This window comes from Armigeres subalbatus, chromosome 3, assembly GCF_024139115.2.
Source record: "Armigeres subalbatus isolate Guangzhou_Male chromosome 3, GZ_Asu_2, whole genome shotgun sequence".
Taxonomy (NCBI): Eukaryota; Metazoa; Arthropoda; class Insecta; order Diptera; family Culicidae; genus Armigeres; species Armigeres subalbatus.
In genome coordinates this window covers 677,305-690,656 of record NC_085141.1, presented here as the reverse complement: position 1 = coordinate 690,656, position 13,352 = coordinate 677,305, and the positions used below count along the sequence as shown (strand labels likewise).

General features: G+C 40.1%; 1 protein-coding gene across 6 annotated transcripts in view; it reads left to right on the top strand.

Annotated features, from left to right (window-relative positions):
* Nucleotides 1–6,791: 6,791 nt before the first annotated feature.
* The window catches only part of LOC134220505 (voltage-dependent T-type calcium channel subunit alpha-1G), a 68,061-nt gene continuing 61,500 nt past the window's right edge, over nucleotides 6,792–13,352 (top strand). For 5 of the 6 annotated variants that reach the window (XM_062699577.1, XM_062699574.1, XM_062699578.1 and 2 more), the window contains exons 1-2: nucleotides 6,792–6,915; nucleotides 10,686–11,147. In XM_062699577.1, coding sequence (XP_062555561.1) covers nucleotides 10,736–11,147 — 412 coding nt within the window. In that variant the 5' untranslated portion in view covers nucleotides 6,792–6,915; nucleotides 10,686–10,735. Of the gene's footprint in view, nucleotides 6,998–10,685; nucleotides 11,148–13,352 lie in introns of all 6 variants that reach the window. The other variant, XM_062699573.1, reaches the window with a different exon arrangement.

The following is a 13,352-nucleotide window of genomic DNA, read 5'->3' as shown; positions in this document are numbered from 1 at the left end:
AGGACCATTCCTCCTTATTCCCGGTGGACCATGGTGCACAGTTTCACTTAGAGTCCCGCGCTGGCACTCGGACGATGATCAGCCGCTCCTAAGGTGCCTGCCAGAGTAGACGCGTCTACGCGACGCCGCGCGAAAATTGCACGCAAAGGAATAACAGTCAATAATAAGGAGCTGTCAAATCGTATGGACGCTTCGTTTCGCTTCGCACTTCGCGTCTACTCTGGCCGCACCCTAACATGGAGAACAGACGCTGTTGTGAGCCGATCCTGACATGGAGAACAAACGCTCAGTAAGATATGCATCTCCAGAGGAGCAAACCTTCCCTGTCAGCATACGACCATAGTTCCCACCGGGATTGGTTACCCGATCTTCCCTAAGGTTGCTCGTATCCCGGCCAGCACCACCCAGCATTTGCCGTGCCAATAAAGTAAAGTATGTGTGTTCCAAATTTGGATGAAATCGGTCAACGGGTTCAGAAGTTATGCTGGAACATACATACAAACATCAGGGTTTGAATCTATAGGAGAATGAGGAAATCTCTCACTTATCATGTCTGTATACACTCTCGATAGGTAGTATACCGTGAGGGATGTCTTTTAGTATTGTCTATCCGGAATAAATTTATACCGCTTTTTATACCGAACGCATCAACCAACGCATCAATTAGTTTGACAAATAAAACTTCGGAAGAAAGTTCGGTTCGGAAGTCCCGACTTCCGAATACTAATTTGGTGCTACGCCGACAATAGCTATTACGGTAATGAACGGATTGGGGGGGCTACAACCCATGATTTTTTTTTTTTTTTTTTTTTTTTTTTTTAATAGGGCCCTTTTGCGGGGGGGGGGTGGTTCACCGGTTCTGATGATGCATTTCAACTTGTTTTACACAACTGTGCAAATATGGTCCCCAACATGAAATGTACAAGAACAACGCGTTTTATCAAACTCCATCGGTAGGGCCGCCTATCCGAATAAGTTTTTTTTTTCAACTTGTATACAAATGCGATAGTTTTGTTCTCATGACTTGTAATGATTTGAAAGGTTTTTGCCTCTCTTTTATCGTTGTTCGTTATCTATTGAGAGCGATTTCTGCAATCCTCGACAAACGCACAATCTTCTACTGCAATCTTCTAAAAAGATTAAGGCCCAAATTACCGTAATCCAGTCATTGACAAGAAAACAGCCACGTGCTTGTACCACCCCCAGGAAAAAATCCGCCCACTGAGGAGAAAATGTATTCCCCAGCTGAATCGGGGAAGCACTCTTGATTTAAAACTACATCAACATATAGTGGTGACTTCAATACATCCGTGGGATGCTTCATTTGGATGAATTTCGTAATATTATTTGAAAAAACTGCCTTTTGCAGAAAATATTGCAAAGTTGAAAAAATATTTTCCAGGAGGGGAAACCGTCGATTTACTCTCACGCTCTCTTATACTTTGCAGATACTCGAAAATCATCGTTCAGTGTTGCGTGTTGATTTGTTCTATATGTTATGCTTGTTTTCTCGAATATGTCCGTAAACATCAAGCAATAATCTATGAAAATGATGTTTTTCATGCTATATATTGACACTAAATATTAGATGTGAGCTAGAACTGTAAAAACGCAAGCATTCATAAGCAACGCAGGTTATTTATTTTTTCATAATTCAAGTGTTGATAATGTAATGTAATGCTAAAATAATAATGTAATGTTAAAACGGCATCACTTTTCATGTACACAGAGAGAAGACCGATCATATGGTCATGTAAACAATCCATTGAATCTGGACGAACATTTGAGAAGGTAGTCAACTGCATCATAATTTTACATTCATGTAAAATGCATGTAGGAAATTGTGTAATTAGGAGAAGGATGCACAACAAATCAATCTCAGATACATGTTTGAGGTTGTTTATGCGTATCACTATAATCTGTGCGCTGTACATGTATTGAAAAGGACATTAATATTTTGTGGAAATATATAGAGTTTTATACCTTTTGAAATGTTTGTGTACTTTGTACAAAATCAGATCTAAGCGAATGAGTAGGCTCTCCGCAAAAAAAAGAAGCGAACAGCAAGAAAAAGAAGTCGATTTGATGTATGACATTTGAACCTTAAGCAGAACTATCAACGAATTCACCCGACGTAAAAATATTTGAAATGAAAACCATTTGAGGCTTGCTCATGACTTTAAACTACCGGGAAAAGATATTAGGTTTATTTTAATTCAATGGATTTCCAGCAAAATAGTCGTTTCTAAATTTATCATTAAAGTGGAAAGTGAATATTTTGAGCAATTAAATAATTGTGTGACATTGAAAACGATTTAAATGTATCAAATAAACCCAAAATTTGTGATTTTCACTTGCCTTTGAGATTTAATATACATTAGGAAAGTGGGACATTTTTGTACAACATTTTCGATAGAGCCATTTCAACTAATTTTAGAATGTTGTCTAGTGAAAAATAACTTCGACACTTACATAACATTGATTTCATTGTAAAAAGTATTGTACGGTTAATTCCCTAAAGGTGTATTTTACATTCTGAAATTTATCTCCCGCATGAAAAAGAGCAATGGTTATAACGTTTGTGGTTATAACTATGGGGTATTTTTCCGTTTACAGTGCAAATAATCTATTTGTTCTACAACAGGACAAGTGGTTCTGTCTTGTGTTTGGTTATTTTCAAACTTCGCATCAGATTTACAGATTTTCAGATGAATAAAGTGCCCATTCCGTTCTATTACAAATATACAACACTGCGCATATAAAAACGTTTCGTTCGAAGTACTGATTTATGGAATCATTTGTGTTCTAAACAGAGAAATATTCATTCGAAAAGTGAATAAAGATTTGGCAATCTTCTGGAATCGACAACAAAATTCCTATAGTTTTGGGAACCGAGGACAATGTTTGTGGAACGACCATGGTTTTGGATATATTTCGGGAAGTACTGGGGTAACCTCCCTCCTGGAAGAATTGATCACTTACAGATCGGTTTCAAAATTCATCTTGCGACATGTCAAACTTCAGGATTTTGCAAAACAAGTACACTGGGGTACATTTAGGTGATTTTAGATCGAATTGCCCAGGGGGCAGCAGGGACAGCAGGAACAGCATGATGTCCAAGGGCTTGACGACCCCTCCCCAGCTGTCTGCGAGTCAGGGAGAACTGCCTAGGGCGTGGTGGGATTTAGCAGTGGGCTCTGCTAAAATCCCTCCCAAAAAACCACAAGTGCCCGTAAGCGGACTCTATCAAAGCGACTGTGTGCCGCTTCAAAAGCACAAGCCCAGGGAGGGAGTGCCAACTGGCATGTGGAGTGTCCCTACTTCGGTAGGGTAGTGCGTGAGCTGCTTCGGCAGGGAGTGAGTGATCTGTTTGTGCTGAGGCAGGAGTGTCATAGCGAGTCGCCGCCGCTATGGCCACCTCGAAGCGCAGCAGAAGTCTGAGTATGGACTGCACATGCTAAGGTAAGAGTGTCGTAGCGTAGTATCGTTGATTAGTCCCCACATACCGCTATCGACACCTGCACGGCATGGCAGTGGAGTGTTAGAATAAGTTGTGGAGTGTACCTACTTCGGTAGGGTAGCGCGTGAGCTGCTTCGGCAGGGAGTGAGTGATCTGGTTGTGCTGAGGCAGGAGTGTCATAGCGTGTCTCCGCCGCTATTGTCACCTCAAAGCGCAGCAGAAGTCTGAGTATGGACTGCACATGCTGAGGCAGGAGTCGAGGTATCCCATCGACACCTCGAGGCATTGCAGTGGAGTGTTAGAGTGAGCACCCGAAAAAGGGTCACATGGAGCGAATGGTCTTTGGAGAAGCTGCTTCGGCGGCAGGGTAGCAGTGGGTTGTACCCACACACCTACAGTTGTGCACATGTGGTGCATGGGGAGTGTCCCTGCTTCGGCAGGGTAGCGTATGGTCTGCTTCGGCAGTGGTGTGATTGATCTGCTTGTGCTGAGGCAGAGTGTCGTAGCGCAATATCTGTAGGCCCAGGCAGTTACCGCTATTGACACCTCGAGGCATGGCAGCGGAGCGTCCGGGAGAGCATCCAAGTAAGACTCAAATGGAGTGAATGGGGTGCGAGCACCCAAGTCAGTCTCGCGTGGGACGAGTGCCTGTGTGAGCGATAATGAGTGAGTACGCTTAGTACTGCCGTCCCCCCAGAAGTAGTACTGCGAGGTAGTTCCTGGGGGAAACGATGGTGGAGCCCAAGGGAGTTTAGTCGGTATTACCGGTATGGTCGAGTCCGACACTCCAGTACACTTCCGTGTGGTAGTTTGGCAACTACAATGCACGTGTACTGGGTTAGTGTGTAAATGCATTCTCCCTTGTAAAAAAAAAAAAAAAAGATCGAATTGCCCACCCTCCGGGTACTTCCAGGGCCTGGTTCCCTTGCGAAAGTGGTCACTTTTCGTTCAATCTTGGAACCCATCTTGCGACATGTCGAACTCCATGATTTTGCAAAACAAGTACACTGGAGTACATTTTAGCGGTTCCACCGGAGAGTACCCTTCTCGTTGTTGCCAGTACGGTTTCGTTCGTGGTCTGTCGATTGCGTCAATGAAAGCCCCGCCAAAGGTACATTGATAATCTTCCAAAAGCCTAGTACCGTCAACTGGGGGGAAGATGATCATTGAGGTGAGGATGATCATTTGATGTGTCAGTCAAAAGTGCCAGATTTTTATATGAAACGGTAGTCAACAATATTCTCCGTTCAAGTAATGTTACGGCTAGGTAGAAATCCGAGTTTTTGATTATAATCATGAAAATGTATTTTGTGGAAGAAAGAGAGAGATAGTCAAAAAATGACGCTATTTTCGTTTCAAATATTGACTTCGTAGACTTCTTTACGTAGTAAATTCAACATTCATACAAATAACCTAGCGTATTTTGACTACTAGGTCATAATGATTTTAGTAGAGCTGTCTTGATCAACTTCACCCCAAACCAGATTACACAAAAAATGTGTGATAATTAATTTATTTTAATAAATGCGAACGCATTTCAGAAAACTAAAGTTGTTGATTATTGCAACGGTATAGCAGTACATGTTTTGAAAATATTTGTTTCGATTTAAAATGTAAACACACATTGTTATTGCATGTTTTGTCTTAAAAATGATCATCTTCCCCCCAGTTGACGGTACCTAATATGCTGCTCGTTCAACTAGAGCAGTCCAGGAAAATTTGATGCAATTACTGAAAAAAACTATCAAACAATGCACGCCAGAGCCACACTAGCGCGCGCACTGAAAATACGTCGGCCTCCTGTTCATGTAGCTCTGGCATGCATTTTTTGACAGTTTGACATGACATTTAGAAAATTCAAATATCCCTCTATTGATCGCACTTACTAAACTAATATTCTAAAGATTAGATGGTGTAAAATCAAATAGCAGAATTCTGTTTTGCAAAAAGTGTATTACAACACTGATCGGAAGGAATATTTTTCCGTAAGAAAAAGTGACAGTTACATTTACTTTATATACCAAAAAAACGTCATTAACGTTGCAAAACTTGCATTACTTGCCAGCTCCAGGAATAACAGAAGCGAAATCATTCCTTTGCCATTCTTCCTATCTATTTGCACAGTACTTTAGAAGTCCGTTTGTTTGAGAAATTGCATATGTGACATTTTTGGCTAAACTGAGATTTTTATATATTCTGAATCCTCGTTCAAAAATACGTATTCTGGCAAAAATAAGAAAAAAAATGTTTAGGAAGTAAAATGGATATATGCAGTTTCTTAAACAAATAATTCATATATAGATTTGAAGCTTTCCCCATTACAAAATGCACGTTCTAGCGAATAACAATAACCGCCTCATTTCGCCACGTGGCTACCAAATTCTTAAAATAGATTACGGTAGCATTTTTATGGCTGTTTGTTTTCCCTATGCGGCTATCTGATACTCACTTCTGTTGCAAATACACATAATCGCATGAGCAATACCTTTATTTTTTATTGAATTATTTCTTATAATTTTCATTAACTTCATGACATTAAAAGATTGCCTCAAATTTTGTTCCGAATTGCTCAGCGCGATATTTTGAATTTTTTGCCCGGTATTTTCATAGTCCTTAATGCACTTGAAAAAAGATGAGCTTTACAAAAAACAGAAACAGCGTTTTTAATAAATAACTTTAGTCCTGCAAAAATATCGGGGTGCTGTTTACAAAATACGTAACGCTGTAGGGGAGGGAGTCAGATCATGCGTTTCGGTTCATACAAATAAAATCAAAAAGTTGAAAGGTGCGAAACGAAACTGCCGATCCTTTCAAATTAATTGCAAAAACTTGGCTGAATCTCCCGCTGAATGCAACTTGCAACGGACATCATCCCCATTCATCAAAATTCTTTAAAATGAGTGCCACACGATAAAGGGGGCTTCAGAGGTTCGTGTACGTAAAAACAAAAAATCTAACTGACCTCAACAGAGAAACTAAAATATGTGGAATCAATAAATGGTTTAATGAAAAACGGTATGAAATCGGAAATATTAGGATTGCAAAAATTATAGGCTAATGAGAAATAGATATAGCACATACCCACTGAACACCGGCCACGTGCTATGAGAGCTAAGTACTAGACATGCATTCCCCGCTCATCATATGGTGAGTAATATAAACGGCTGGACACATGTAAACAAACCCCTCAAATATTGCGAACCAGTCGCTTCGGCATTCAGCTGTTGCTTCCTTTCGGCAAAAAACACGTTTGTTTATATTTATTACGCATGCGTTCCGATTAATCGGAAAAATTCGTCTATAATTCGTCTTTTGCATTTTCCAGTCTACTTTCAGTGTTCAGGTTTTATGCAGCATCAGAAACCAAGTCCAAAATTGAAGCCTCAAAATTATTTAACTTATTCAACTAGAACTACAATTTATAGTGCCCTAACAATATTTTATCGTCTATGCAGGTGAGAGCATGTGAAAACTGATTACGAGAAGCAAAATCTATCCTTTAAATTTGGATTTGAAAAATGCAATTGAACGCCCAAGGTGAGAGCCATCTTGGATTTCCCAATCAAGTTCAATTTTCCACAATTATCTCATGACTACCAGCGAAGATTATATTTCTCTGGTTACCTGAAGAAAAAAATGGTTAGCTCAAGTTCAACGGATCCCTTGTGATTAAAATATTAATAAAAATGTATCAATTACAATTACAAAATGTAGAAAATTCAATTGAAGGATTAATATTCTCGATCGGGACGCTACACAAGGAAATAGCTTCACAAAGATCAACAATCAGATGGGGTGGTTTGATTTGCATGCAATGGGCAATGAAAAATCCAGCAGTACGTGGCCTTGAAAATTAGCTTAACAATCCAATCAAAATGAAAGCTGATGGGACTGAAAAAAATGTTGATAAACGTTAAATCATTGGTTAGTGGGTCGGTTCTCAGAAGCACATAGCAATTTTAAAATGGTCACGACTTTTTTTGTCGCTTGAAATTGTAATCTATGCAACAAGTTGAAAATAGGTGAGTTTTTTCAGCACGAGTAGATTTATTTCGCTGAAATCGAGCACTTTTTTCTTTGATGTGTTTCCATACGGAAAAGTAGGTCGTTTTAATACTCAAATCTCGCACTGTAGAACCAGGTACATATTATGACATGGAATTGCAAAATAGTTGTTTGCGCAACACATATTGTACTATGGAGAACTTGTGAAATGCTTATCGGACTATTGTTTCTACATGAATAACGTTATTTTTTAAATAACTATAAATATATGACTAAAATACATACACTGGAGTCGGTTTTCACGCGGGAGATACCTACCGCGTCAAAAGTTAATTTTTTGCAGTTTTTACGTCTTTTCCGTCCTCTAATAAACGTGTAATGAAAACTTTTTGAAAATTCCGCGTAAAAAAACGACTGCATTGAACAACTCCTTCAGCCGCTACACCAGGTGCAGTGTGGCACTTCCGACGGCAATGTGCTAATTGGTGGACTAGGCCACAACGTTGGAGCTAGAAAAAAATCGATATTTTTTACATGTTGGGTACCGAACTGTCAAATCGTTATGTATTTTCCTACATTGACATTTAGCACCCTATCCTCCTTGGAAACTTCTTAGGAAACGAAATGCGTATCTGCTTGTTGATACATAAAAAAGTTAATAGTGGAAGTAAATGGAAGAATAATAGTCTTTTAACCTTGTAGCATTTCCCCTAAGACGCTCTAAAATAATTAATCACCCTATCCTCGCCAGCAAAAGGTGGTCCGGATAGCGACAATCTTTATCTTGTAACTAAAATATCTTTTGGCAATAGGGTATCTGTACCCTTAGTGGTTTTAATGAGATTTATCATAAACTAGTTTATTTGTGGACGCAGTAGCGCCCGTGGCATTATATATATATATATATATATATATATATATAAACGGTTCATTAACTCATGTTTTAAAAATATCAAAATTTTCAACGTCTATTGTCTGTGATTTTTTCTTTAAATGCTGTATCTGGTTGTCTTAGGTTGTTACTGGTTTTGTTTTCTGCATCTGATAGTAAAAAGAATAGTAGTGTCAAATAGGGACACGGCAGATATCTTCGTCTGTTCGTCATAGTCTCGAAAACCAATAAAAGAGACGCTTTTTTGTAAAACTCATACGTACCAAATCGTAAGCTCAGGAGAAACGTACTGCTATAGTGGAGTTCTAGCGAATGTATGTTGCTTTCGTTGGTTTTAGCCCCTACGACGATGGACGGAAATACCTGCCGTGTCCCTATTTTGTTTTTTGTGAGAATTTCCTTGCGTGCTGCGTCTGGTTGGCTAGTCACCGGACAGACAAACAGGGCCATTATATATACCATTTACGATGGTTTCAGTTGGTGCGTCGTGCTTTAGTTTAGTTTTTGTAGTCTTCATTAACGAGACTTTCAGCCCGAGGCTGGCACGCCTCGAGGTATTAAGGACATAGTTGGAAGAGTACCACGATGGCCGCCAATATGGCACCGGACCTTCCACGGACCAACCCCACACCTCCCGCACTCCTCTCCCATCAACATTCGAATGCATCGAACAGCATCGAACGAAAGTTTAATATTCAAATTACTAACCTGCTCACAGCATATTTATTCACTTCCCGTGATAATGAACATGTTTATCCAAAGAGTCCCATGCATTTCGGCTCGAATAATATCATAAATCAGCAGTTTCGTGCCAATTTATTAGCCGTTCGCGATTTGGTGGGCTTATCACTGCACTTCACTTCTTCTCAAAGGGCACTGAAAAAATCAAGTTTTCACTCACTTCTCCGTACATGAGGAGCCCGAAATGTTGATGGAATGCAAATTAAACATCACTTTTCGAAATCAGTCACTTGTTTAAACCGAAAACTTAATATAAACTGCTATTTTTGCCCGAAAAAAAAACGATTAAATCTCGGGTACCACAGCCAGATAGGGGAAGCCTTCGGCTACCTGTTGGTGGTGTTGGTTTGCGTGGGAGTGCTATCAGATTGGACAAATCGACGTTTGAATCTTTGTTTACAAAATCACATACGTCCTTTTGAATAAGTACCCGAGAAATACTGATCGCGGAGCGAATGTAAACAACGGCACCGGCAGCAGCAAACTAATAATTAGGGTGGCTCAAAAAATAATTTTGCTCCCGCTCAGTCGATTGTGATTTATAATTTGGGTGTCATCCGATGGTTTGGGCTAGTTTGAATAGAGGCTTACCGTGCACAAGTCGTTTCAGGCTTGTATGACAGTTTATATGGCGAGATTGAATTTAACATTATTCTGATTGTGGTGCTTCGTCATTGGGCCCTGGCGAGGGGGGAGACCATATGACTGGGTGAAATATTCAAGAGCTTCAACTCCATAGACAATCCATATTGAATGGTCGTTCCAATAGTTGCGAGTCGATTTTAATCGAGGTTGCGAATCTTTAGCATGATAATTAGGCTTCTCAGAAGGCATCAGTGAAACGTGCAATTCAACAAAATACCCAGAATTTGTCTGTGATATCTATCTCACCAGGGGCAGATACTGCTAGTCTAGTCTAGTCTACACTATCGCACCAGGGGCAGATGCTTCATACAAAAAGGGTGACATGGGGGTGAATGGGGTATAAAATGCTATTTTTGCGTTACGTAATTAATGAATCTTTTCTGCGGTGCGGTTTTCTTTCAGGGAAGTCTCTGGAATGTTGCTTTCAGCTATGTGGATTCTCTTTTCGCCAGCGTATGGAGGGGAGGCACTGTAGCCAGTGTAATAAAAGGTTTAGTTTCCATACTAGTTTTCATACAAACTTGAACCGGCATGCGCTCAACCACTTTTTGTTCAAATCGGTTTTTGGAGGACACTCGGAGCATGGGACGGAATCGAGTGAGCGTGGTGGTGCTGGGTCGTTTTTTGAACCACCCTACTAATATTCTTTGTTTTTTTAATACGACACCAATACTACTACAGTATATGACAGTTTTTATTGTACAAATACTTTCAAAGCTTTGTTTTGGTACTCAACCCACCTTCACCTTAAAGTTATTTTTTACCACCATTAAAGGAACAGTGTACCTTATTGGACTTTATTGCAAATCAAGATTCCGGAAATGTTTGATCTATGAAAAACTACCCGCAAATGAAATACATAATTAGACAAAAACTTTGTCGCCCTGCTCTTGATTCTTAGATAAAAATTAGGATCTCATACATATTCTTCTTTTTCTACAGAACAACTCTCGACTATGTGACTGATAACAAAGCAGTGAAAGCCTATCAGAATGTTGAACGCCTATTCCGAATCACAATCGGATATTGATAATGAACAAACTATCGGAACTAAACAAAACCCACGACAAACCATCAACCGCCGCCCGGACAAGCGCAGCTCGCTGGTTAGGCGAAATGCTTCCGAGAAGAACAATAGAAGGCAAAGCGTCAACAGCGTGTACAACGAGGGTCAGTTCAGCGAGTCTTGCAGCATGCGAAAGAAGGGAAACAAGTCCGTTGGGTCGGCTTCCTCCTCGACCGGAACGGTGGAATCTTCAGGGAGCAGCTGTAGCGATGGTGACACGTCATCGTCCTACGGTGAACCCAACCTTCCCTATCCCGGATTTGCGGAATACTCGCTCAAGTATCTCAGCCAGGACACGAAACCGAGAATATGGTGCCTGCAGTTGATAACCAATCCATATCCTTTTCAATATTCTCTACTAAGCAAAGGTTAAATTACTGATTTTGGCATAATCAAATCTTATGTTTGCACAAGAAAGGCGAAGAAGGAAAGAAGACACAAGAGTACCTATAAGGTTTCTTATTTGAAAGTACATATTGTACGGAAAATACCAAAACACATTTATCATTTTGCCAAATGACTTCATTACCACAATGAATACAATCCATTTCTTTGGTATATATGATAATGATATATTAGGGTGATGTTATTTTTTAGAAATTTCCAATGTTGAGGCTACCGGACGTCTAGGACTATACTGCGAAGGACTTTCATCTTTCAAAGCACCTTTCCTCCTCGCCCTCCTTAGCCGTGCGGTAAGACGCGCGGCTTTAAAGCAAGCCCATGCTGAGGGTGGCTGGGTTCGATTCCCGGTGCCGGTCTAGGCAATTTTCGGATTGGAAATTGTCTCGACCTCCCTGGGCATAAAAGTATTGTCGTGTTAGCCATGATATACGAATGCAAAAATGGTAACCTGGCTTAGAAACCTCGCAGTTAATAACTGTGGAAGTGCTTAATGAACACTAAGCTGAAAGGTGGCTCTGTCCCAGTTTGGGGATGTAATTCCAATAAGAAAAAGAAGAAGCACATTTCCTCCATAATAACAGCTACAATATGAAAGTGTTGGTAAAAAATGGCAGGTTATTTTTTATTATTTCTCTAGATAAAAATCTATATACATATCTATATCTTCTCTCTTTTTCTATATACATAAAAATTAATGTCTGTCTGTCTGACCCTTATAGTCTCGGAACCTACTGAACCGATCGGCGTAAAAATTTGTATGCAGAGGTTTTCGGGCCGGGGAAGATTCTTAAGATGGTTCGAGACCCCTTCCCTCTTTGGAAAGGTGTGGCTCCCATACAAATGAAACACCAATTTCATCATAACTCGAGAAAAATTCTTTGCTTCATTAGCAAATGGAACCAAATCTGGCATGTGGAGGTTTTTGTTGACATAGAAAGGTGAGGGACCCTTATACAAATGACACAACCATTTCTGCATAACTCGAGAACTAATTAAGCAAATGGATTCAAGATTCAAAATTCGGTATGTGGAGGTTTTTAAAGACAAGAAATATATATATATCATGGTTCGAAACCCCTCTCTGCTCTAGAAGTTTTGACGTTTACTCTGCCTTTCTAATCGCAAACATTCAAACTCATATTGTGAATACAAAATTAATGTTTGTGATAACTAATTAATTTTGGGCGACCCTATCAAAAAATGGCAGGTTATTCTTTATTATTTCTCTAGATCAAAATCTATATACATATCCATATCTTCTATCTTCTTCTATATACATAAAAATGAATTTCTGTCTGTCTGACCCTTAGGGAAGATCCATAAAGTACGTCACGCAAAAAATGGCGATTTTCAACCCCCCCTCCCCCCTTCGTCACGTTTTTTGTAACAAACCCCTAAAATTTTTGTATGGATCGTCACGCTGCTCAAAACCCCCCCTCCCCCCTAGAGGCGTGACGTACTTTGTGGACGGCCCCTTATAGTCTCGGAAACTACTGAACCGATCGGCTTAAAAATTGATATGCAGAGGTTTTCGGGGCTGGGGAAGATTCTTAAGATGGTTCGAGACCCCTTCCCTCTTTGGAAAGGTGTGGCTCCCATACAAATGAAACACCAATTTCATCATAACTCGAGAAAAAATCTTTGCTTCATTAGCAAATGGAACCAAATCTGGCATGTGGAGGTTTTTGTTGACAAGATGGGCTCACACCTCTCCCGCCATAGAAAGGGGAGGGACCCTTATACAAATGACACAACCATTTCTGCATAACTCGAGAACGAATTGAGCAAATGGATTCAAATTCGGTATGTGGAGGTTTTTAAAGACAAGAAATAAATATATATCATGGTTCGAGACCCCTCTCTGCTCTAGAAGTTTTGACGTTTACTCTGCCTTTCTAATCGCAAACATTCAAACTCATATTGTGAATACAAAATTAATGTTTGTTATAACTTGGAAGGGATCAATGGTGCGAACGTTTAGAGGTAAACTAATTGATTTCGCCGCCTCCAAGAATATGGCCATTCGCAGCACCTACTTCCAACACAGCCTCCCGTATCGGTACACCTGGAGATCACCACTGCAGACAGAATCACAAATCGACCACGTTCTGATTGTTGGACGGCACTTCTCCGACATT